General features: G+C 43.1%; 2 protein-coding genes across 13 annotated transcripts in view; one reads left to right on the top strand and one right to left on the bottom strand.

Annotated features, from left to right (window-relative positions):
* The window catches only part of LOC144721594 (actin-binding LIM protein 1-like), a 92,791-nt gene extending 91,592 nt beyond the window's left edge, over positions 1-1,199 (bottom strand). For all 5 annotated transcript variants that reach the window (XM_078599351.1, XM_078599350.1, XM_078599348.1 and 2 more), the window contains exon 1: positions 209-1,199. In XM_078599351.1, coding sequence (XP_078455477.1) covers positions 209-1,184 — 976 coding nt within the window. In that variant the 5' untranslated portion in view covers positions 1,185-1,199. The remainder of the gene's footprint in view (positions 1-208) is intronic.
* A 2,126-nt stretch (positions 1,200-3,325) lies between these two features.
* LOC144721593 (SH3 domain and tetratricopeptide repeat-containing protein 1-like) overlaps positions 3,326-25,055 on the top strand; it is a 28,634-nt gene continuing 6,904 nt past the window's right edge. For 2 of the 8 annotated variants that reach the window (XM_078599342.1, XM_078599338.1), the window contains exons 1-14: positions 3,969-7,898; positions 8,513-11,297; positions 12,161-12,250; positions 13,412-13,539; positions 14,915-15,020; positions 15,147-15,290; positions 15,951-16,143; positions 16,366-16,439; positions 16,583-16,787; positions 16,921-17,048; positions 17,359-17,403; positions 17,560-19,266; positions 20,516-20,693; positions 22,440-22,647. In XM_078599342.1, coding sequence (XP_078455468.1) covers positions 8,702-11,297; positions 12,161-12,250; positions 13,412-13,539; positions 14,915-15,020; positions 15,147-15,290; positions 15,951-16,143; positions 16,366-16,439; positions 16,583-16,787; positions 16,921-17,048; positions 17,359-17,403; positions 17,560-19,266; positions 20,516-20,693; positions 22,440-22,647 — 5,802 coding nt within the window. In that variant the 5' untranslated portion in view covers positions 3,969-7,898; positions 8,513-8,701. The other 6 variants (XM_078599341.1, XM_078599340.1, XM_078599344.1 and 3 more) reach the window with 6 other exon arrangements.

Raw genomic sequence — 25,055 nt, forward strand, 5'->3', positions numbered from 1 at the left:
TACAAGCGAAACACCAGTCGGAAGTCATCACGCCGAGCCGGTGGCAATTACTGGCGCGTGTGCGAATATGCAATGCGGAGATTGCTCCGAGTACCATCATCCATTCTCCAAACTCGTGCCAATAAAAACACACACATCATCATCATCATCGCAGGTTTTTAACAAAGCCACGTAAGCTCACGAACGCAAAATAGAAGGAGATGCTCACCGATGGTGCTCATGGTCAGGCGACGTTGTGTCTTTCCGGAACACGTGCGGTGGGGAACGCTTCTTCTTCTTCGTCGCTTTGCTGGGCTGTGAGCCTGTGACTGTCGTAGCCTGCGAATCCGTCCTTGGCGCTGCGTTTGTCGCACAGCAGCCGTCATGACCGGAATGCCGAACCGCGAGAGCTCGAGCCCGCCCCCAGCGAGATGTCGGTGAAGACGCAGCGACCCCTCGCGGACACGGCGAGAGAAGCACGCCACAGGCACGATCACGAGCCACCAGCAGCCATCGTCAGCACCAGCAGCACGGGCATCACCACGACCAGCATCACCACCACGACCATCGTCACCACTGCAATCAACACCACCCTCATCATTAACATCAGCAAGATCACCACCACAACCAGCGTCATCATCACCACGACCATCATCACCACGACCATCATCACCACGACCATCATCACCACGACCATCATCACCACGACCATCATCACCACGACCATCATCACCACGACCATCATCACCACGACCATCATCACCACGACCATCATCACCACGACCATCATCACCACTGCGATCAACACCACCCTCATCATTAACATCAGCAAGATCACCACCACAACCAGCGTCATCATCACCATCACCACGAACATCATCACCACCACGACCATCATCACCACTGCAATCAACACCACCACCACCACCCTCATCATCAGCATCAGCAAGATCACCATCACAACCAGCATCATCATCACCATCACCACGAACATCATCACCACTACCATCAACATCAACACCACCACCACCCTCATCATCAACATCAGGAAGATCACCATCACAACCAGCATCATCATCACCATCACCACGAACATCATCACCACTACCATCAACACCACCACCATCCTCATCATCAATACCAGCAGCAGCACGATCATCACTACCACGATTATCACGACCATCATCATCACCATGCAACACCATTATTACCACCACGATCGGCACCACTACCATCATCACCACCAACCCCAGCAGCGTCGCGATCACATTCTCAGCGCAACATGGCAACACATTAAGACGCAGCAATATACTTGACTTGGCTTCTCCTTATCTCGAAAAAACTGGACTGCACTTCGTCGTGTTAGAACTCCCGTACGCACAGAAGGTGCGGTAAGCTCCTACGTAAGTGGGGAATTATGGAATTGCTTAACTGAAGCGTGCAATCCATCCCACACATCACCGACAATTGCCCAGGTGGTACGAATTTAATCCATCGCCCAGATGCCATCGAATGGATTTCCAAGCTCAACACACAATTATAAACTCGTCCGATGCTTTCCGAATGCCATACCAAAGAAGTAACGCAAACCAAGCTCTGTGTGGCCAAAGCTGTCGAGCAGTCGCATAGCAAGTGTTAAGTGTGCAGGCGGTGCAACTGCGCCGGTCTACAAGATGGAGAGAGAGAGTAACAAAGGGGAAGCACCCATTTCATTCCTTTGCACGAGGGCCCATTATGTGTAAATTACAGTCAAATAGTGGTATGTAGTTCACTGCTATTTCATTACTGTTTCAAATGTGCTTGTATTCTGTGTGTGGTCTTTTGTCTTGTGATACGACAGATATCTCCTTGTGAGAATGTCAAAATACATTCAAACGTATTTACAAGAACACTTTTGCTGCACTGTTATTACACATATTCTCGATTTAGTAAATATCTTGTATCTTCATCACGGGACCTCCTTTCCCAGTACCAAAATATAAAAATAGGGTTTTCCCCTTTTTTCTCGCAAACAAAACTGCAACATTTTTACAAGAAATCATGTCTGCATTAACCACAACACTTGTGGTCAGAATGAAAACAAAAAACATACTCTGATAATATATGCATTGTCCTTGGAACTGCTTGGTCCACACCAGAGACAACTTTCTTTTAAGCCTCGTCTCAAACTGTGTTAGACCAGATGACGCCTTTTGTCCCTGGTATGGAGCAATCAGTTTCAAGGACAATGCATATATTATCAGAGTATGTTTTTGTTTGTATTGTGACGGCAAGTATTGTGGTTAATGCAGACATGATTCCTTGTAAAAAGGTTTCAGCTTTGTTGCCAGAAAAAAGGGGAAAAATATATTCGTATATCTTCTTGCTGAAGCTTACAGCAATCAACATTCCTTGAATACCATTCCTGTTATTTCTGGCTTGATGTTTTTTTTATTGTGTCATACCCTGCCTGGTGCAGCGGTGGCCAATACGTGGATCGCAATTCACGGGTAGATCGCGAAAGATTTTGTGGATCTCGAGACAAATCAGAACACTAATATTTGCATGCAACAATTTTCGTTACGGCTGATGGCAAATACAAAAATAAACCGAACTCATTCATTCAAAACATAACTTCCATCAATAGATGGCGCTAGTACGTTATGTCTGCTGTATATGTATTACGGGGTTACATCCATTCGGGTAACTGTTGGGTCATAAGCTTTCTGATGGGTCTCAGAAACAGTTGAAATCCACCAAAATGGACCTTCACAGTGGCTGGGTGTATTGGTCACAGTTGTTGGCGTGATGAGTTGGATGTTACATATGGTCTGTATCCTCGTCTTAAAATTACAGCTACAATTGCTTAGGTCATAGGTGGTGTACACATATCGACTGCATTATTCACAAAAAAAACATTTTGTTTCGAAATACGAGCCTGTACGAGGAGGCAAAAAGACTCACGAGTGGAGACGCTTCTGCCAGCAGTGACGTGAGCAGTGCCTTTCCCTTTAGCAGCACACTCTGTACGGATGTCTAAACAAAGCCAAAGCTTGCCATTACCCCCCATTGAGTTATGGGCAAGGGTACATTGATGATCTGTTCTAGCGCACCGAACGTAAGTGGTCAGTCTGAACTTTCCACCCTGCCCTCCCACATTCTCTCTTTAAGCGACCGGTTTCCCCAGGCCCATCGGCATTCGCGTGTGGGTGTCAGTGACGCACCTGCATTTCCATTTTTTGTCACCCGACCCCCAAAGGTGGCAACGCTGGCCTCGTGCTCAGCGAACGCTGCTGCGCGTTGCACGTCAATTGAACGGCCACGTACCAAATATAGAATTGCAATGCCAGCCCACCGCATGTAGAGTTGACAAAGGGCCAGGGTTGTGTGAAAAGTTGACGCTTCCGTGCCGACAGGTGGAGCCCCAGGTGACCGTAGGGAGGAGCCAGGTGACCGTGTGGATCGCACTCGCACGTGGGGCTGCGTTGGGTTGTTTGGAGGAGGTGGTGGTTGGATTGGACCAGGGGGTTGTTTGGCAAGGGGGCAGATGGGTGTCCTTCGGATCGAGGAAGTCGCATCGAGTGGGCTTAAAGATGTTTGGAGCAGGTAGGTATTCCGCGGGTTGGATTTTGGATCAGGCATTTCATGATGGGGTACGGCAAGATATTTGGAGGAGTTAAGCATGTCGGAAAGATTGGCGGCTTGTTGGGTGAGGTCGTGCTGTTGATTTGGTGAAATTGTTCAGAGGAGATACAAGGTGACTGGTGGTATCAGTTGGCTGCAACGTGGGCTGGCCTGGGTGTACAGTCAGGAATTGTACGTAGGTCGTGGGTTGGGCAGGGTATCATTGTTTGTCAAATGTCATGGGTTGGGCTGTGGGTGTTTGTCGGAGGTTGTGGGTTGGGCTGATAGCTTGTGTAAGCGAGGGAAGGATCTTGTGGCGTCAGTGGAAGCACAGGCAGGAGGAGCTCCCTTGCGCTACACGTTCTGCGGTGAGATGCACTTTAGAAAGAGGGTTTCCATGTTCAATGCATTTAATTTAAATCACACGTGGCCACGGTTCCATGGTAAAAGAATGACAGCATGGGACAGAACCTGATAATTGCAATATTTGGCAATAATCATTTGGGCTAAATGTTATTACACAATGTTGGTGTGATACACACAAGCCAATTTTAGCACTACGTCTCATGTATCCTTACATTGCGGTTATGCCATTACAGTACTATTGAATCACCTGCATACATACTACTTATGAACTTTATAATCAATATTCACGAAAATACATTTAAACTAAGACTTATACTGTGTCTGTACTTGCTTAGTCATGTTTGGATTTTTTAATATATTTTTTTAATATATTACAAACATAGTATATACATACTGTATGTTGTCTTCAAATTTACAGTAGAGAGGCCTGTCTAGAGTAATGTGCACTGAAGCAACCTTGCAAAAAGTTAACTTTACACTAAGTTTGGTGTTTGTAGTAAGTTGTGTAAAGCAGATGTCATTTTTCCCGCATTACGTGAATTATTGAGTTCTACTGAAATGACGCACATTGAATTGACAGTTTTTTTACAGTAAATAATAAAAAACCACGCTCTTTGTAAATACACAAAGAGCTTATTGTATTATTAAGAGCCTCCTCATGCCATGTCAGTATAGTTTTATGACCATACGTTACCATGCCGGTGATTGCGAGTTGGTGAACAACAGATGGGGAGGAGGCAGGACAAATTTAGATATCGCACGCCACTCGTGTTGGCCATGACCAAGAATCTAATTGTGCCCGGGTCCATACCATTATTCGTTAACCACTGAACCACCAGGTCACCCCCAGGTAAATTAAAATACCCAACATTTGTGACTTGAACAAACAAGGATGACAAACTCGGTACGATAGAACCACAACATTCCTATCTTAGATCATGGGGAAATTAAATAATAACATGACGTGGCATTCCATATGCTGTATTGCTTAACCCAAGATTGTTATGCAGTTCAGTTTTTATACAGTATATATTTGCAGTACTTATTGTAACTTGGGACATGTAAATGCTCGTTTATGATACTCAACATAATGTTTCGAGCACGCTCTATCACTAATCCGGTAATAAATACCTTCTGTATGCATGTGTGGTATGCAGCACTTCCTATGTATGACGCATACAGACAGGTGTTATGTTGTTAAGAATGTATGTAACAGAAAACCTTCAATGGATCACATGGACACATTTGTTCATAAATACTATACGGTGAATGTGAGAGATTCGTATGTGTCCCCACTGGACGACAGTATGCACATAGTAACCATAGAGTTTGTGACAATAAGAAGTCGTCATTATTTTCAGCCATTGTCTATCCACTTCTGGATGGATGCCTCCCTACTCCACCGACCATCCCCCACAGTCTGTGAGACCACAATCCGTCTCACTCCTGGACATGAGCCGATCTCATCGCTCCATCTGTTCTGTGGTCTTCCTCTCGAGCGCATTCTCTCATTTGGCTGCAGTTACATCACCAGGCTCCCTCCATCATCCCTTCTAGGCACCATGTCCCCTGCCCAAGCCCCCCTTATTCCCTTAACATTTTATGGTTTTGTACAGTCCTGTATTTCATGGTGTGGTTAGTGCTGAGAAAGTAAGTCATCAGTGGGTCCGAGGCAGTGTTGTTTGCATAGTGTACTAATGGCAATGCCATCAATCAGTCACTAAAAAGGCAGGATGCCTGCTTAGCGATTAGAACACTGACTGGGCTTTTGCAACTTCCTTTCTGAGAAGCCCAGTAGCTGACTTCAGCACTCTGCTCTTTACAGGAATCTTCCGGTTATGAGTCAATATGCCTTCATGAGAGCAGACCAAGCACAAAGGTGATTGATGAAAGCAATTCTCAGTGGGTGGTACTATGGTTTTGAAATGCGTGTCCTAATGAAACGTGTCCATGGTGTTATTATATTAATACACCGGGAGACACTTGACCTGACGTGCAAGCATTTGTATTCAGACTCTAACAATGCCGAACAAAAGGGCCATCATAAAAATCAACAGTATAAATGGGTGTGTGTACATTTTCCAGTTATCAATCATAATGAGCGTATGAGTATTGCATTTCTAATAGAAAATATGGGGTTGGTGCCCATGACTGATGGTTCTTTTAAAAACTAGCAGGACAAAAACATCTAAATTGAACCTCGTATTTACATCACGCCAGTGGAATATTAGTACAATTTTACCGTTGTCGTTACCTCATTTCCTGTTCTATAAACAGTGGAACATGGCCGACTGATTTTAAGCAAGATTAATCCGTAACACTACAATTGCAGAATGCTGCCGTGCTGGAATGGTCAGCACACTGGACTTGCAACCCAGAGATCACTGGTTTCATCTCTTGGCGTGGCAGTTGAAAACAAAGAGCAGGTTCCTTAAATTCCCCTGCCTCTGTGCATCTACCGGTATGAATTGTTACACCACAGTTCATCGGCAGGACGCTTGTGGCCGGTTTAATCGTGGGAATTCCCATCACTTCCAATACCTCTGGCCAGCGTGGAATGTTAGGTTAAAATGCCCTCGAGTCCCCTCGAGTTGAAGCCCTTCAAATAGCAGTGGCCTGAGCAACCACTCCAGAGCTGAACCTGTACTAGTATCACCGTGACCACAGTTGCATTGTATTGCGATGTTACACGTTCAAGAAATAAACTCAATAGTGATTGAAAGCGGTGGAATAAAGAAAGGGGGGTTAGCACACTGCCCTAGGAACCTGGTGACCCAACCCGCACTGACCATCACAGTAAAACATGACTGACATGGTGTGTAGCAAGCAGAGGTGTGGACTCGAGTCATGTGACTTGGACTCGAGTCAGACTCGAGTCATGAATTTGATGACTTGCGACTCGACTTGGACTTGCATAACAATGACTTTGTCCCACCTATGAGATGTGGACTCGAGTCATGTGACTTGGACTCGAGTCAGACTCGAGTCATGAATTTGATGACTTGCGACTCGACTTGGACTTGCATAACAATGACTTTGTCCCACCTCTGGTAGCAAGGCCACAACAGTGGATTAACAAAGGGCTGTATTTTTTGTGTTAGTATTGCTTCATGTAAGTAAGATGGTCATATCGTATAGCAGCATATATTCTAGCTGTAATGGGAGTTGTGTTTTCATTGTTTTTGACAAAGGGATGTATTTTATGTATTATTGCTGTATGTAAGTAAGATGGATCACATTGTATAGCAGTGTATGTGGTGGCTCTTTTATTCTAGCTGTAATGGGAGTTGTGTTTTCATTTTTAAGTGGATAAAACAATGTAACTTAAGCCAAACACTTCGGCGCTAAACATTCACAACATTGCTCTTGTGACGGGCAGGGATAGGGCTTACTCTAGATTTCCATGACAACTGTTGCTCATTGAACTCCTGCAAAGGTAGAGTATTATTAGCGGAATGCATACCATAGCGAGAAAGAAGATGTGCTTCTTTCCCGAGTAGTTTTAAAATGAGATTTAAATAAAGTCACATTTTCCCCCCCAGTTATATGCCCTTGCTAAGCCTAGATGACAAACAAATAATGTTTTTCGTATTCATTTTGTCATTCTGAAGAAGGTCGATTGCAATGTGTAGCCCTTGCTATAGCCTCAAGGGGTAAAGATGTGTTTTCATAAACTCTGTTTTACACTAACCAGGCACGTGCTCACCGTTGAGCTATTGTGCTATTGTGTGGATGAATTTACGCCAAGATATGGGCTCAGTTACTCAGTGACGAAGGAGTTGTACTTTAGAGGTCTGTTTGTCGGGCAGTGCGGCACAATTTGTTCAGTCGAAGAAGTAAGTGAGCATGACACAAGCCAGACGTGTGGGATTGTTTGAAAACTTTTGGTACATGGGCCGCAAGTGTACCTTGTTTATCTACTTTGAAACAAGTGCATACATGTTAAAGAGGTAGGTACACTGTTTTAATTATATTATTGTGTATGACTATGTTCAGTATCTGAATGCCAATGCCGAGGTTTGCTAGCAATGAAAGGGGCTTCAAGAGATAATATAAGTACAATATTTATTGTTTACATTACCTCTGTAAACAGCAAAGCATGGCAGATTGATTTTAATCAAGAATAATCCATAACACTAGCTATAATATACTGTTCTAATTGTATTTCCTGAAGGATGAACACATCAAGTTTACTGTGTTTTAAATACAATCTTAAGTAAAGTTTTATTTAATTATATTGTTTTATATTTTCTACACTTGATGGTGAAAATGTAATAAATGAGGTATGATTTCTTTATTTATAAAATATACAGATTCCTATACTGTCATAAACTGTACGAAACAATACATTTTAGCTTTGTTGATAATGTAGCAGTGATTTTTTTAAAGCCAAATTTTCTCTGTACCAATTTAATAACTAAAAATATATGTCATCATAATTTTGACTTTGTAAGAATGGTGTACTGCTCTACATTAGTATTTACAGTGCGTCAGTGATAACTGCAGAATGTGTTTCAGGCCTCATTGTCAATGTTGTACAATCAGTTTGCGCATTTTACTTCAGATTGTAAAGAAGTGCAACAGTAAAGTGTTGGCAAAGAAGATTCATTTTTTGGTTCTGGGAGTTTTCACAATGTAATTACTCATTCCTTTGTTTATATTGGGGATTATCTGAAATTAATCAACGCGTGAAAGCAGTCTTAAATATAAGAAGCGTGCAAGTTAGCACACGCAAATCCAGCACGAGTAAAAGATGGATTTACCACCTGACAAAGGAAACCAATCGTTCTATGGAACAGGCCGCAACGCCTCCCGTTTGGGTCAACTTCGTCTTCCTGGAAAGTTGTCACCTGAAAAGTTTGCGCCCGTGAAAGACCAGGCAGATGAAGGTGCAGGGGGAAAACAATTTGACTTCCGCGCAAGTGCCCTTGTGTCAAAAGACGTGGAATATACACGAGCAACAAAGGTCACAAAGGCTGATATGTATAGTGGTCTGATATATGAACGAGGCTCAAAACTAGAGAACAAATATGTAAACCCATCGATGGACGTGAAGCTCAGCCAACAAAGTGATGCCAGTTTGTCTTCGTTGCCACAAATCAAAACTGATTCATACAGCATTTACAAGAGTCATCCACACAAGGATAAAGGTGGAAACGCTGGCCAGAGCGGACTGCAACAGATACAACTGAATACGACTTTGCAAAGAGAAGCTGATGATGAACAATCCGATATTGAATGTGCACAGACACACGAAGCTTATGAAAACAACAGGAGTGCATTTTTACAATCAAAACGTATTGCACATACCTCAATGGAAAACAGTGCAAGTTTAATGATTAGAGACCGTGGCAGAGACACAGACGTTTACAGAAATTTCGATAAACAATTTAATCGGAAAGATGCCTCATTCTTGCCAAAAACATTTTATGCACCGTCTCTTGATGAGCACACGGAGATGATGACAGGTCATACCCCTAGCATCCGAACGACCGCAGAGATGGAAAATAGTGTGGCATCACCATTAATAAATGAGGATGAAGGCCTTTTGTTAAGAGACAACTTTTCACGAAAAAAGACCGATCATCCTCTCAGTGCTTCGGTTGACCACAGGCCAGTGATGGAGCACCGAGTCATCACAAACGACTTGCCAACGTCAAAGGTTGACGCATTACCGTCACACGACGGCTTGCAGGAATCTGATTTAGATGACAGCGGTCAACATTTTGAAAGCATGTTTGATCTTGGTCGTGTTCAGAAGAAACGAAACCACACATATGAAAGTAAAACCATTCATTTTAAGACTTCATATTCCAACGATTATTCTCCGAAACAGGATTTAAATGACAGAAATGAACAGTTGACATATGCCGGTGATCTCTCAGCTGGAAAGCAAACGTACATACAGAGCTACCCAATGTCACTGCCAAAGAGTGAGAACTCTCCAAACACTGATGTGGATAACAGTAATGTAGGATTGGGTAATAATGGTGATCAATCAGTTGCTTCAAAGAGCCAAACCTACAAACCCAACTGCTCGAGTTCACACCCCGAGTTAAGCCCTCCAGAAGAGAGATGTTCAGTCTCTGATTTAGATGAGAGTAATAAACAGTCGAGTAACAATGGCGATGATCCAGTTGTTTTACAAAGCCAGCAATGCACACTCAGTTACCGTAAAGACATTTCTGGGTTATTTCCTTTACATGGGAGCTGTGCAGACTCTGATTTAGATGACAGTAATGGAGGGTTGAGTAGCAATGTTCATTATAAAGCCCCTTTGGACAACGTTGCCAAAGCGTATGACTTTCCAAACCCAAACTCTATGTTATTACTTAAAAATGATAGGTTTCCAGGTATTGTTTTAGATGGCGGTCATGAACACTTGCACGCCAAGTGTGGTCACACATCATTGCACAGCAACTTAAGACATGATGTAAAACAATTAAATCATAAGCTGCTACATTCAGATGATGACTTTGCATATTCTGAATCTTATAAAAGTGAAAATAATGAGCAGCTGCATAACCTCAATGATCATACGTGCCTCTTAGATAAGTCGATGTGTACAAGGCATTTTGAAAAAATAATTTCTGCATCAACTCACATAAGTGAGAGCTCTTCATGTTCTGATTCAGATAGCAACAACAAGAACTTGAATAAGGCTATCCGTAAACAACAAACAGAGAATCAGATTGACACTCAAGGGTCGCCAAGTAGATCATACACACCGCCAGGTTTATATCCAGTTGATCACCCACATGGACTGTGTAAGGGTAGTGGCAAGTTCATTAACACGATTGATCAGACACTTGATCTGGAAATGGAAAAAGAATTTCCATTAATTACCCCCAATGAAGGATATTCATTTGACAATACGTCACATCATTTGGATGATGACAATGAATCACTTAGTATCACAGACTCAGAATGTTTGGATAGACCAGGAATTCAGGATGATGGTCCCATTTTTAAAACAGTGATTTCTGACAGGCACTCAGATGAATCACCTGAAGGGACAGAATATTCTAGAGATTCAAAAGTTAATTTGCCACCAAGAAAACGGACACAATCTCCAAGCACCAGACCTATGGAAAGTGAGAGAAAACATTCATCTCGAGCTGAGCATTCGCATGCGAAGAAGAATGAACTCTCAATTTCGCCAGATGATTTTGCCTCTTGTCGATGTAAGAACTACACGTTGAAAGCATTACATAAACTGATCGCAGGAAACTACGAATCAGACGAATCTGGGAATGAGTTAACCTGTTTAGAATTTTCCAATAGCCAACAAATTGCAAATGAGACCGAGCTCAATGGTGAGGATGCGCATTCAAAGACAGCATCAACAGGTGAGAAAGTAAGTCTGAGCAATCCTATAAAACGGACATGTATATTTATATACAGTACACATGTACAGAACTCTCATCCATGGTGATGTGGGGGACGAATTTTGTGGATTATATTATCTGCTGGTTTTTTCCACAAATTGACTCAACTTGTGCACAGGAAAGAATGTCGATATTAGGAAGGAAATAATAGATAATAGGAGCTTTTGCGGATCCTACAGCAGGGCCGGATTAAGGTTCTTGTAGGCCCTATGCACTTCTGTTTCGTAAGCCTTCAGTCATAACTCTTCAGAGTTGGTACTGCCCATCTTACTACCACCGCTGTCACTCGCTTGTTTCACGTGTACTTCATCCAGCCACTGGACATATGTCGTTACTACTGATACGTTCATTATTTAGTCAGTGCCCTAATTCGATGGGAGCGCGCTGTGTGCCGCAGATAAGCAGATTTAATTTGAAATTGTTGGGGAAAAAAACAAGGTAAGCTTAAAAATATTATAAGCGACTCTGCCTCTTTGTATGTCCACTGCCTATCCTTGCTATATAAATATACTTATTCAAGAAGATATCTTGGTAAAAAAAATTATAATGTAAACAAAAAAAGCATTTTTAGTTTTCATAGGCCCTCGGCACAATGCCTACTGTGGCCTGTTGGATAATATGGCCCTGCCCTACAGCTCCTGCTGATAATAGGAGTCGCGGGTAACACGGTTGCGGATAAGATACGTTCTATATATACAGTACAGTATATCTTAAGATGCTCACACAAGACTCAAAAGTAAATTTTGTAAGTAGTCATTCATACTGTATATTTGCACAATACAATTATAAGTTAAGTAATGTAACTGTGACTTTTATTGTGGTAGGAGTGGCGTTCAAAAAGCAACAGACATATCAAAAGCTGGATTCAACTCAAGTGGATTCATTGCATATGGTTAAGAGATTGTTTCATACAGGTATAGTAATCGATACTTATAAATAATGTATTACAAGTGTCTAAAAAAACATCAATCATTCAATTCATTGGCTGACCATAAATAATTTAAATACAATGCAAAACTCTTGGGAAGTGGTCCGAAAATTATTTTATTCAATTGTTAATGCCAGTGATACATGGACATACACAGATCGTTTTTTTTTAACCACTGCTGGATGAGGGTCTCCCCACACACACCATGTTGATCTTGGGGTTTATCTGACCTTAACCTCGCCAGGCTCAATGTCGGTTGGTGAAGGTGGTGGGGGGGGCGTAGACGTTGAGGGGTATAACATTCTGTACAATGGATTTTTCTGTACTTCTTTCTGCTGCTCACAGTGTAGCCAGGCTCCAGCCTGATTAGCTGTTATCTGAAGGGATCGGTGCATTTCGGCTGATTTAATCACAGAGCAGTAATGCATAGGCAGCATATTGTGTTCATATATATATGCCAACACAGATAATTATCTCATGTGCATGCCTCGAAGCGTAGAATCAGCTCAAGTGTGTAATGTCTGATCAATCTGCTCAGCGTTACATTACCGCGTTAATGGGAGGGCTCCCAGGCCTCTAGCATTGCTTAATCTTCTACGTGGCTCTGCTTAATCACAGCAAATATTTCCTTTGTTTTAGTATTTCTGACATGGGGATTGTAGATACAAAACAATGTATTTCTAAATTTGCGAAAAAATATTAAACATGGTGGGAAGGGAGTGCAGTAATTGCCATGTAGATTATTGAGGGTATAGTAGGGATAGGAAGCTAATGAAGAAATCCACCCCGGGGCTATTATTGCATTACAAATAGCAAAAACAAGACCTCGGGGTGCTTTGCGCATAATGTACGCAGAGAAGGCGGAGGTTGGCAGCTGCAACTCTGATGAATCTCCTTAAGTGCATTGCCTTGGTGTGCATGTCTGTGTGTGTGTGTTGCTGTTTGGCGAGCAGGAGTGTAATAGTTAGCGCACTGCGCTGCGAGTTAAATTTCAGCTCACTGCCAACATCAGCGACGAATAACTGAGCCTGTGCAAGGCTTCCCCGAGGTAGAATAAGCCTCAAATGCTCGCTAACAGCGCTTGGCCCAACAGTCTGCGTGGTTGCAGAGGGACCTTTGTGTTGCATGCCGCTGTGCGTTCACACAGAGCTGATGTTGAGACTGACGGCGGCATGGAAAGACTCCGGAGAGCTGCACGAGGCGTGCCAAGAGAGGCTGCGGGACAATCTGCGTCTGATGGAGAGTGAGCCCGCTGAGCTGACGGCACTCTTCCACGTGAGCTTGCATTGTCACGAGGGGCAATTTCGTGTATCTCTACCTTAACTAATCACGTGTGTAGTACATGTGCTGTTGTATGGGGTTTTTATTCCCATGGGAGTGGTGGGGGGAGGGATGCTTGAGGTAGTGCACTACTTGTGACCTTGAGTTTGATTCCTAGCCATGGCTGACGTTGCAATGGCGAGTGCTATCTGAACCAGTGCTGGGCCCGTTCTTCTCTTCACCAACTCGCACTGACCGTTGTGGTGAAGTATGGTCAAACAAACCCTGATGGACGACATTGCACGGGAACGCCTTCATCCAGCGGTGGTTTGACTAAGGGCTGAACATAATTATTCAGAAATGTTTTGCATGAATTTATTTTTTAAAAAACATGTTTAGTCGTGCTGATTATATTTTTCTCAAATAATAAGTATGCAGTATGATTATGGCTGTTTCATTTTGTGGAGCATTGTTTACACTTCCATAAGTATATTCAAAAAGCGTATAAGGGCCACCAAAACTACCGGAGTGAATATTTCGTTCATAAATGAAACAGTAAAATTGCTCATCGTGCAAGGGGGAATAATTCAATACCTTGGGATGAGATTTCATGTCAATTTCTGTGCCATACGCCTGTTGGATCAGTGCCATGCGCCCTGAGCAACAGCCAGTTGTTTGCTCAGTTTCTAATGACACTGCAGTTTTGTGAGCACAACTAATGACAACGGCCTATTCATTTCACTCCACACCTAATCCTGTGACTGTATGGCCCTACATGCATAGCCTTGGCTGCAGTGAAATTTAAGGTAAATATGTTGTAATACCCTCAACAATGTTGGTCATGTGTACAATTCAAAATAATGTCCACTATAGTTAAAGTTTTGTGAGGATTAAACTAGCGAGTAAGCGTTACCTTACATTAAAATCTACAATAGGCACTGTGTCAAATGTTGTATGTGTTTTGAAAGTAAATAATTATGATGTATAGCCCTTTTGTCGATTCAATGCGGCATGCTTGAAGGCTTCCCAATATTTTTGTTTGGTCATGGTGGGATTTGTTTGACCATACTTCACCATGCTGGTCAGCTCGGGTTGCTCAAGCAGGGGTCCAGGACCAGTTAAGATATTTAACAAGAAATAATTGGGGTGAAGCCATGGTGTAATGGTTAGTGAGTGATAGTCCTTACCACCCCTACCCCTATCACCAACCCACACTGATCAGCATGGTGAAGTGTATATGGTTATATAACGCACATGTCCAACACAGTGTGGGGAGGACTTCACCCAGTCGAGTATTAACAAAGTGGTGTGCATTATTATTGTTGTGGGAAAGAATGGCGAAATGATAAGAACGTCGTTAACATTGCAGTGTGGACTTTTGATTTTGCAGGAGCTGTCAGTGCGTCTCCTCTCCATCCACAGCGACTCAGACTCCATAGCCATCACGTTCAACACAGCAGAGGAACTCGGGAAATTCACAAATTACTACTCCCTGGGCAAGAAATTCCACGCATATTCATTTGTTTTTTTGTGCTAATTTATTTCCAAATGTGTAGTCATTGCCCATTTGTTTTAGATTTTGGGGCATTATTCTCCTTTTAAATGCTTATTGTCATCTGCAGGGCTCGTGAGTGAGTGCCTGAAAATTGCTCTGTTGAGCGACGCTGTCTGGCTTATGGATCCCTCTGAAGACCAAGTGACGGTACAAATTGACATGAACGATGAGAGCATGAGGAAGATGCACCTCAGCCTTCTGCTTCAGGAAGGTAACATTCAAAATAACCATCATCAGCAGTAGCCACGATCAATAAAGGCCTGCCCCAAGCCATTTCCATATCGTAATCAATCTCACACCTACACGGGAGTCACTTCATCGCTCCATCTCCTTGGTGTATAACCTCTTGACCACGTTTCCTCCCCAGGCTGGCCCTCCAACTCGCCACCTCCCTTTGTTATTCTCAAGCACAGGCCATCATCCCTACTGAGTGACGTGTAATGCCCAAAGCCACTTGACAGCCAATAGGGTGTATTTATGCCTTCAACCTGAGCTTATTCTCTAATCCATGTATATCTTCTCTCTGGCAATGTGATTCCAAGCATGGATTGCTACAGAATGCAGTGTTTTATACCTGCAATCTTTGATTTTAAAATTAGTTTTGAAAATCGCCCTAGTAAGGACTAGTGCTTTCGAATGGTGCAGTGAGCTGATATTCTTTACGTTATATATTCCACCAGGTACACGACGTTCACTTTAATAACACGCAGCTTAACATAAGTCAACAAACTGGTGGGTACGTTCTGCTTTTCTTTGACCGTTGCTTGTTGGAACGATCGTTCTTGACCCATCTGCGGAGGGTTTCGTCTGGCCGCTGCGGCGGCGACGCTAGACCCCCCCGCGTTGTTCTTTCCCCCCGCCCCCTCCCCAGGTAGGTTTCACGTGCGTGCTTGGAAGTCGTCCGCGAAGGCGTCGGGGGATGAGTTGGCGTTGGCGGAGGGAGAGGTGCTCCTGGTGGAGCGAGCGCAGGGCACGGGGGCGTGGTGGACGGGGCGAGCCGTCTCCTCCACCAAGCAGGGCCTCATCCCGAGGTCGGCGGTGGAGCCACTGCAGCACTTTCACCAGTGAGTGTGCGTTGGCGGGCCAGTAAGCTGTGCGTGCCAAGAACAGCCCCTTCAATTGTTTTTGTAATTCAAATTAACGTTAATCTTTAGCTAAGAATTAACATTTTAACAGGAATAAAATAAATTTCCAAAATTTAATTATCGCTGCAATGATTTCAAGTTCATACCACGATTACATGCGCCTATGTATGTGTTTTTTCCCTCCCTGTTTTCTTGTTTTAGGTGGTTCTTGAAAAGTAATTCAATCTCAGACTGTCTCAAGCACAAGTCATCATTGTCAGAAAATGGCAAAATGGGTAAGTTCTCTCCCCAGCCCTGCCTTATTTCAAATTCTCGTTCCCATTTCTAAATTATTACCGAATTAAAATCTTTAAAACTCTCCATACACTCTTTCTCCCCATGTGTCCCTGTCCCCTTTCACTCAATCGCTCTGTTGCAGGGACGGGGTCATGTGTGGCAACCACAGACTACAAGGCGGAGTGTGGAGATGAGCTGAGCTTTAAGCAGGGCGACCACATTGAGGTGGAGGGCCTGTTCATCCCGGGCTTGCATTGGTTCATGGGAAAGGTCACTTCTACAGAGCGAGTGGGCTTTGTTCGGATGAGCTGTGTACGGCCCGACCAAATCACAGACACGTCAGTACTGTACGAATTGTCATTACATTTCCTTTGTAATCAGTAGCTACAGGCTGCATTTGCTGTACACTAATGCTGTTGAGTGATTATGTTTAGTTGTGAAATTAAGATTACGTACGAAACGTTAATTTGTTTTTTGCAGGAAAGGTGCCTTTCTTCACAGATCGGAGAGGTTTCATCGCAGTGGCCTGGATGAGTGCACAGCGCAGCATTGTTACGAATTCCTGTCACGGTTGACCGGAACTGACATCAGCACAGTCTACAGGATATGTAGGAGTGCCCTTCTCTCATCATCGCACATGCAAAAACACTTGAGTATTTATGCTGTCTACAAGGTGGTGCTGTGCTGATAACAAGTAGGGCTCCAGTAGTAATAATAATACAAAGATAGCTTGTAATACAATGTTTAAATCACATGCGTAATGTTGTAGTATTCTTTGCGGTAAGATTACAAAAGGTTGAAGTGGTTAGTGTTCAACGTTATCATGTCGTGCTTACCAAATGAAAAATATACACAGGATGTACATCAATATAATGGCCGTTATAAAATAAAGTGGTAAATTCGATTTATTCATTTCAGATCAAGAATCTCATTCTGATGTAGGAACAGACCTCAACAAACCAGGTTGGTAAATATGATTGAACATTAAATTCATGAATTTGTATTGCAGGTGCCATACACTTCTTCATTTTGTTTTCACATAAATATTTACAAGTAATCTTGTTTCAATGTATTATTCGGTTCGATTATCCGATTAACCCTGTTCTGTGTCTACCATAGATCCTGTTGTCAAAAGCATGAGATCTTGCAGTCAAGATACAAAGGAATCATTTGAATTCGAAACAATCCTCAAACTTGGTCTCAATGACCACGTTTTGGAGAATACTTTTCCCCACGAGAAATTCAAAGATGCAAGTGTGGCAGAGGAGTCTCAACTTTGGTTCTCAGTGGAACTTACAAAATGCGGTGACGATTCAGACAACGAAAACTGGTCGACAAACAGTGAGACCCTAATCCAATTCCTCCTGTTTCTAAATACGCCGGAGTACAGGAGAGAGTTTGCAGTGCTCTACAGGGAAGACAGCCCTTTCCTTTACTCGCTGTTGAGAGGTCACTCCGATGACACGGAGTTGGTGCGCTTTCTTGAGCTTGCCCGTGAGATGGCCAAGAAGGGAGGCATGCAGTGGGCTCAGAGCCGAACCTGCTTCCTCTTGGGCCGAGCTTGCTCCAGGCAAGGAAAGTTCTCCCAAGCCCGCGTTTACTACGAGGAGTCACTTAGCATGACAGATGGAGATTTCCCGGATATGTGTCTCATGGCTGCACTCTACACAAACCTGACCTCAATGTACCTCAAAGTGATGAACAAAGAAAAGGCGACAGCGATGATGGAAAAGACGGCAATTCTCCTGGTAAGCCTCCCAGGAAAATGCATTGGGTCATCTTCAGCGCAGGACATCCTCAAACACCTTCTCAGCAAAGTGATCTTTCAGAATGACTTGCGCTTGGAAGGAAGGATCTGTTTTCTCATCGCCGAATCTTTGCTCAACCTGAATAGAGCTGACGAGGCACTGCCGTACATAGAACGACTTCAAGATCTTACAAATCATTTCCAGCAGTTGAGCAATAAATACACCTCATCGTATTACTTTCTCCTCAACCGTTTGTACGCCACAAGCTTCCTGAGGCTATCTTTTGGCAGCATGATGCGTGCCTGCGACTGTGACCAGATGACAATCACTGAGTGCATCAGATGTGTGGAACTGATTGTGAAAAGCGAGGGAACGATACAGAACAGACAGTCGCGTCGCACCACAATGTCACCGCTGTGCGCGCCGTTCCTTTACAAGGCTCTGCAAAAGCCGCTTGAGGAAGAACACAAATGTCTTCACAATTCTGTTCACAATTACGCCCATCTCAGTCTCGCTGAACTCTACCTGCAACAGCACAAAGTTAAGGACGCCATGTGTCACCTCAACAAAGTCAATGCGGTCAGAGCGGTCTCTTCAGCAGGAGAAGCAGCAGCGGCATTCTTCCTCAAACTCGCCTGGATGTACATCAGGGTTGACTGTCTCTCCGTTGCTACACAAATCCTCGAAAATCCAGAACTTGGCTCCCAATCCGCTGGCGTCGTACACAATCTCCTGGGCATAGTGCATGCAAGACATCACAACATACCTAAGGCTGCAACACATTTCCAAAGTGCCTTAGCGGTGGCTGAGAGTTGTGGTGAAGAAACAAATGTGGCCATCTGCTATGGAAACTTGGGGTTCCTTGCAGTCAACGCCAAGGCTCATCTCTTTGCTGAAATTTGCTTTTTAAAGGCTGTACACAAATACTTTGCAGCAAGTAACCGTGACCATGAGGAGTGGTTTAATCAAGTTCTTGTCAAATTGGGACAAAATTTCTACACTCGAGGAAGTCCCAGTGAGGGATTACAGTGTTACGAAATGGCACTTCTCATCGCGTTGAAAGAAAATGATGTCAGAGGTTTGTTAAAAGAAACATTGAACTTGCCACACATGCAACGGCATAGTCGCCAATCATTTAATATGTAACGGGGCAAGACGTCTCAACAGTTGAAATCACCACATGGCTGTCCACCCAGCAGTACAGATTGGTACACAGAAGTTAGTTGATCTGCAGGTTGTGTGTAGCGGGGTTAAATGTGGGTACTCCCATCTATTCCACGATGTCTGGCCTGTGCGGAAGAGTAGGGAACAGAGGTCGCAAACGGGTTTTGATTCCTTACCCCCCGTACCCGTACCCAGCCGCACCAGGGTCGCAAACGGGTTTTGATTCCTTACCCCCCGTACCCGTACCCAGCCGCACCAGGGTCGCAAACGGGTTTTGATTCCTTACCCCCCGTACCCGTACCCAGCCGCACCAGGGTCGCAAACGGGTTTTGATTCCTTACCCCCCGTACCCGTACCCAGCCGCACCAGGGTCGCAAACGGGTTTTGATTCCTTACCCCCCGTACCCGTACCCAGCCGCACCAGGGTCGCAAACGGGTTTTGATTCCTTACCCCCCGTACCCGTACCCAGCCGCACCAGGGTCGCAAACGGGTTTTGATTCCTTACCCCCCGTACCCGTACCCAGCCGCACCAGGGTCGCAAACGGGTTTTGATTCCTTACCCCCCGTACCCGTACCCAGCCGCACCAGGGTCGCAAACGGGTTTTGATTCCTTACCCCCCGTACCCGTACCCAGCCGCACCAGGGTCGCAAACGGGTTTTGATTCCTTACCCGTACCCGTACCCAGCCGCACCAGGGTCGCAAACGGGTACCCGTACCCATACCCGGCCGTACCCGTACCCTACCCGTACCCGGCCGGGTACGGGTAGGGTACGGGTATCGGGTACCTGATTGCGACCTCTGGGATGAAGCCATGTTGCAGGCGCGGGTGGGTTGATTCTAGGAACTTGAATTGTGAGAAGAGACAAGACGTTGGGAAATGAGTGACAAACGGTGACTCACCAGTGACTCACGGCCTACCCGTACCTGTACCCGGCCGCACCAGGGTCGCAAACGGGTACCCGTACCCGGCCGGGTACGGGTAGCCGGGTATCGGGTAGGGTACGGGTATCGGGTACCCGGTTGCAACTTCTGGTAGGAAGCATACCCCTCTGCTGGCCATTCTGCCAACAGTGGCGTGAAGAAGCAAATGCAGGGCTGCACATTTAGCGTTTACAATGAATTTAAGCTGCAAGTGTTAATTATTCTTTATTTTTACGACAGGTCAGATACATGTGACTGCACTCCTTTGCCAGCAGTATTCATCCCAAAAGAATGACCTGCAATGCATCATCTATTATGAACATCAGCTCAACTTGGCTCGCAGCTCTCGTGACAAGCGGCTGGAGGGTGACACGCTCCAAATCCTGAGTCAGATATACCACGAATTGGGAAAATTCAGGTATTGCATTCTGTGTTACCTTTGTAGTGTTTAACACCATAGTGTCACTGTGTCTAGTATTTCAAGAGGGCTTCCATATCACAAAACTGTTTCTATTATGTATATTATATGCTATTAATTGTATTTATTTAATATATAGCATCATTATTGCCCGATGACCAAATTACGTTAAATGCATCTGATCTCAGAAGCTAAGTAGGGTTAAGCCTGCATAGCGCTGGATGGCAGAACGTTGTTCACAAAACAGGTTGTTATAGGCTACAGACCTATGTGGTGGGCAGCAGAGGGCAGTACAGGAACATCCGACGTCGTGGTGTACTTCTATGCTCCCACGTCTATTCACCCCATCTTCTCCAACCCTTTCCTGACCAACGTGGTGAAATATGGTCATATAATCCTCACGACTCGCAAGGTCAAATGACTCAGTCGTGGATTGACTGTCGGGTGTTGTACTTGTTGTACATGTACTATCGTGGTTGGTATGCTTTATTATAATATATTGCTGAACGGTATGACATGCACAGCAAGCTGTTGATGACCATAACATGAGAGCATGTGGTTTAAAATAGGTTTTGCTGTTCCTACAATGATTTACAACTCTTTTGAAGGAATTCAAACGGTTAATAATTAACACGGCTAAATATTTGACTGAAGTATAATGCTAATTTAGTGCTTACACTGTTGATTTATGCAAATGTTTTGAAGGTGGCTAGTCTGACATTTCATGTAAGATGTAAAGGGCCAAAATCTGTTGGTATTTATTTTTGTGTGAAAAATCCATAACTCATGTACCGTTTATACATTACATTCACTTGATAATATACTTGTTAATGATTTACAACTCAGGTTTAAAGCCTTAATGCGTTATCTCTGTCGTGGAGGGACTCACTCTCATAAAGATGATCCAAAATGACATTTTGAAAAATACATTTTGTTTTGACTAGGGACATATTCCGATCTAAATGTTTCCCAAAACTTGGCAATGAAAGACTATCACTAAGTAGAAAAGCCTTTTTTCCCCATGGCAATGATACCACACATCATGTGCCTCCATCCTGATGCCATGTGACACCATCTCACGATCTGGCTCAACAGCCTAACGTTATTCATCATCATTAGCCAAGCTCAATCCACTGCTAAACGAAGACCTTCCCAAGCCAATGCTATCTCTCATGGCCTCGTAATGCAACAATCCATCTCACTCTTGCACTCACGCAGTTCTCATCACTCCACATAAATGGTGGACGTACTCTTGGGCATGTTTCCTCCCTGTGCTGTCATTTCATAATTGTCTTGACCATTAGCTATCATTCCTTCTTGGGACATGTTTTTTTGCCCAAAGCCACTTACAGCAGTCAATAACATATCTTTTTCCTGCGCGTGTTACCCAATACATTACGTGTATTCCTATTTACGTCTAAATATAATTCCAGTGTGCATCTCTCCATTCATCCGAGTGCACTTTTCAGTTTTGTTCCATTTTACCCATTAGTGTCCATTCACGATCCGTGTTACAGCAGGTGATATGCATTAATTCAACAAAAATGAAATACTTCAGAGCACAAGCACATGTTGAAAAGCATTACAGAAATAATGCACATGCATGATTTTTCTTACTTGTTTAATTTATCAGATTAGTTTACTGGGTCTAAATTGTGTTTACAATTGACCATATATAGCATTCACAATCAGCGTAAATCTGCATAAATTTTCCATTTAAACACCGTGATGTAATGCACGTGTCAGGGATTACAGAAAGGCTGTGAAGTACGTGAAACGCAGCCTGGCCATTTTCATTGACCTTCGGGAAATGGAAAGGACAGCTGAGGCATGGCTGCTGGCAGGGACCATCTACAGCAAACTTGGCCAGAATGAGATTGTGGACCTGCATCTACAGGTCAGGAAACGCCTCTCCTGCAACTATGATGACAGTAATTCTTCTTGCAAGGCCATGGTATAACCTTGCCCTCCTGCTCCATCGTAATAATTCTTTGTTTTTACTGTTCTTATATTTTGCAGTTGGGCAGTTCTACATTTCATAAATACATATCCGACACTATAAAGATGTGGGTAGTATGATCGTTATTGTGGCTTTTTTTTTACTTGAGTATAGTATGTCAACCAATTAGGCTGCTAATTCAGACAGAAATCATTTGCCCACTGTTGTTGATAACGAATAAATGCAGACATTGCCTTCCACTCAGGAAAAGTGATTGTATAAATATATACCATATAAATAGCACTGCATATGAATGATTTTGAAATTTTGACTGTGAATTTGCCCATTAGTAAAACTGCCATGATATTCATACAATCACCATGACGATTAAAAGATTAGGCCCCATTATGAGTTAATATTAAACATAATTTAGTACCGTACAACGGTAAATGGGCTGATATGAGCATTACTTAATAAGTATTGTACATCTGTACTCCTTGACCAAATTCTATATCTTACTCATTTTATAAAGTTACTTTTAAAAAATAGAATACGACGTTTCGATTGCAACACAAGCAATCATCATCAGGTATAATGAAATAGCGACATAATATCTAACCAGAAAACTATAGACAGACATATTAGCAGACAGATATCACAAGATACATACATAGCGAGAGCAACACAGGTGACAGAGAGGGGTGATCGTCTCTGTGGGGTGGCCTTAAATAGACAGAGGGGGGGCGGAGGCAGAGAGAGGGAGGGGGGTTAGAAAAAATTAGCATATCAATGAGTGGTCCAAAAGAAAACGTGGTGCTGCGAGTACGATGGCACAGCAAGCAAGCCTGAAAATCAGGAGAAAGACACACTAAAATTAAATAACCTAGTAAAATATCGAAATGTAATGTAATACAACACAGAGGGTCGGTCAACACACAATTAACGCATAGCCTGGTTGATTACGTATTTCAAAGATTGCTAAGTTAGAATTTAAGTGTGAACATTCTAAAGAGGACACAGGCAGATAAAACAAGTCGCCAGAGAGAGAGAAAAAAGATAAGCTTAAAACTTCCCCGTAGAAGTGGTTCAATCTTAATTTTAGAACTTTCGTGACTGCAGGAATTATTATTTGGTTCTTTCGGTTAAGTCACGTCTAAAGATAAAATAATAAATTAAATTAAATAATAGAATACGACGTTTCGATTGCAACACAAGCAATCATCATCAGGTATAATGAAATAGCGACATAATATCTAACCAGAAAACTATAGACAGACATATTAGCAGACAGATATCACAAGATACATACATAGCGAGAGCAACACAGGTGACAGAGAGGGGTGATCGTCTCTGTGGGGTGGCCTTAAATAGACAGAGGGGGGGGCGGAGGCAGAGAGAGGGAGGGGGGTTAGAAAAAATTAGCATATCAATGAGTGGTCCAAAAGAAAACGTGGTGCTGCGAGTACGATGGCACAGCAAGCAAGCCTGAAAATCAGGAGAAAGACACACTAAAATTAAATAACCTAGTAAAATATCGAAATGTAATGTAATACAACACAGAGGGTCGGTCAACACACAACGCATAGCCTGGTTGATTACGTATTTCAAAGATTGCTAAGTTAGAATTTAAGTGTGAACATTCTAAAGAGGACACAGGCAGATAAAACAAGTCGCCAGAGAGAGAGAAAAAAGATAAGCTTAAAACTTCCCCGTAGAAGTGGTTCAATCTTAATTTTAGAACTTTCGTGACTGCAGGAATTATTATTTGGTTCTTTCGGTTAAGTCACGTCTAAAGATAAAATAATAAATTAAATTAAATAATAGAATACGACGTTTCGATTGCAACACAAGCAATCATCATCAGGTATAATGAAATAGCGACATAATATCTAACCAGAAAACTATAGACAGACATATTAGCAGACAGATATCACAAGATACATACATAGCGAGAGCAACACAGGTGACAGAGAGGGGTGATCGTCTCTGTGGGGTGGCCTTAAATATGTCTGTCTATAGTTTTCTGGTTAGATATTATGTCGCTATTTCATTATACCTGATGATGATTGCTTGTGTTGCAATCGAAACGTCGTATTCTATTATTTAATTTAATTTATTATTTTATCTTTAGACGTGACTTAACCGAAAGAACCAAATAATAATTCCTGCAGTCACGAAAGTTCTAAAATTAAGATTGAACCACTTCTACGGGGAAGTTTTAAGCTTATCTTTTTTCTCTCTCTCTGGCGACTTGTTTTATCTGCCTGTGTCCTCTTTAGAATGTTCACACTTAAATTCTAACTTAGCAATCTTTGAAATACGTAATCAACCAGGCTATGCGTTAATTGTGTGTTGACCGACCCTCTGTGTTGTATTACATTACATTTCGATATTTTACTAGGTTATTTAATTTTAGTGTGTCT

This window comes from Lampetra planeri, chromosome 12 (genome assembly GCF_965212315.1).
Source record: "Lampetra planeri chromosome 12, kcLamPlan1.2.h2, whole genome shotgun sequence".
NCBI lineage: Eukaryota > Metazoa > Chordata > Hyperoartia > Petromyzontiformes > Petromyzontidae > Lampetra > Lampetra planeri.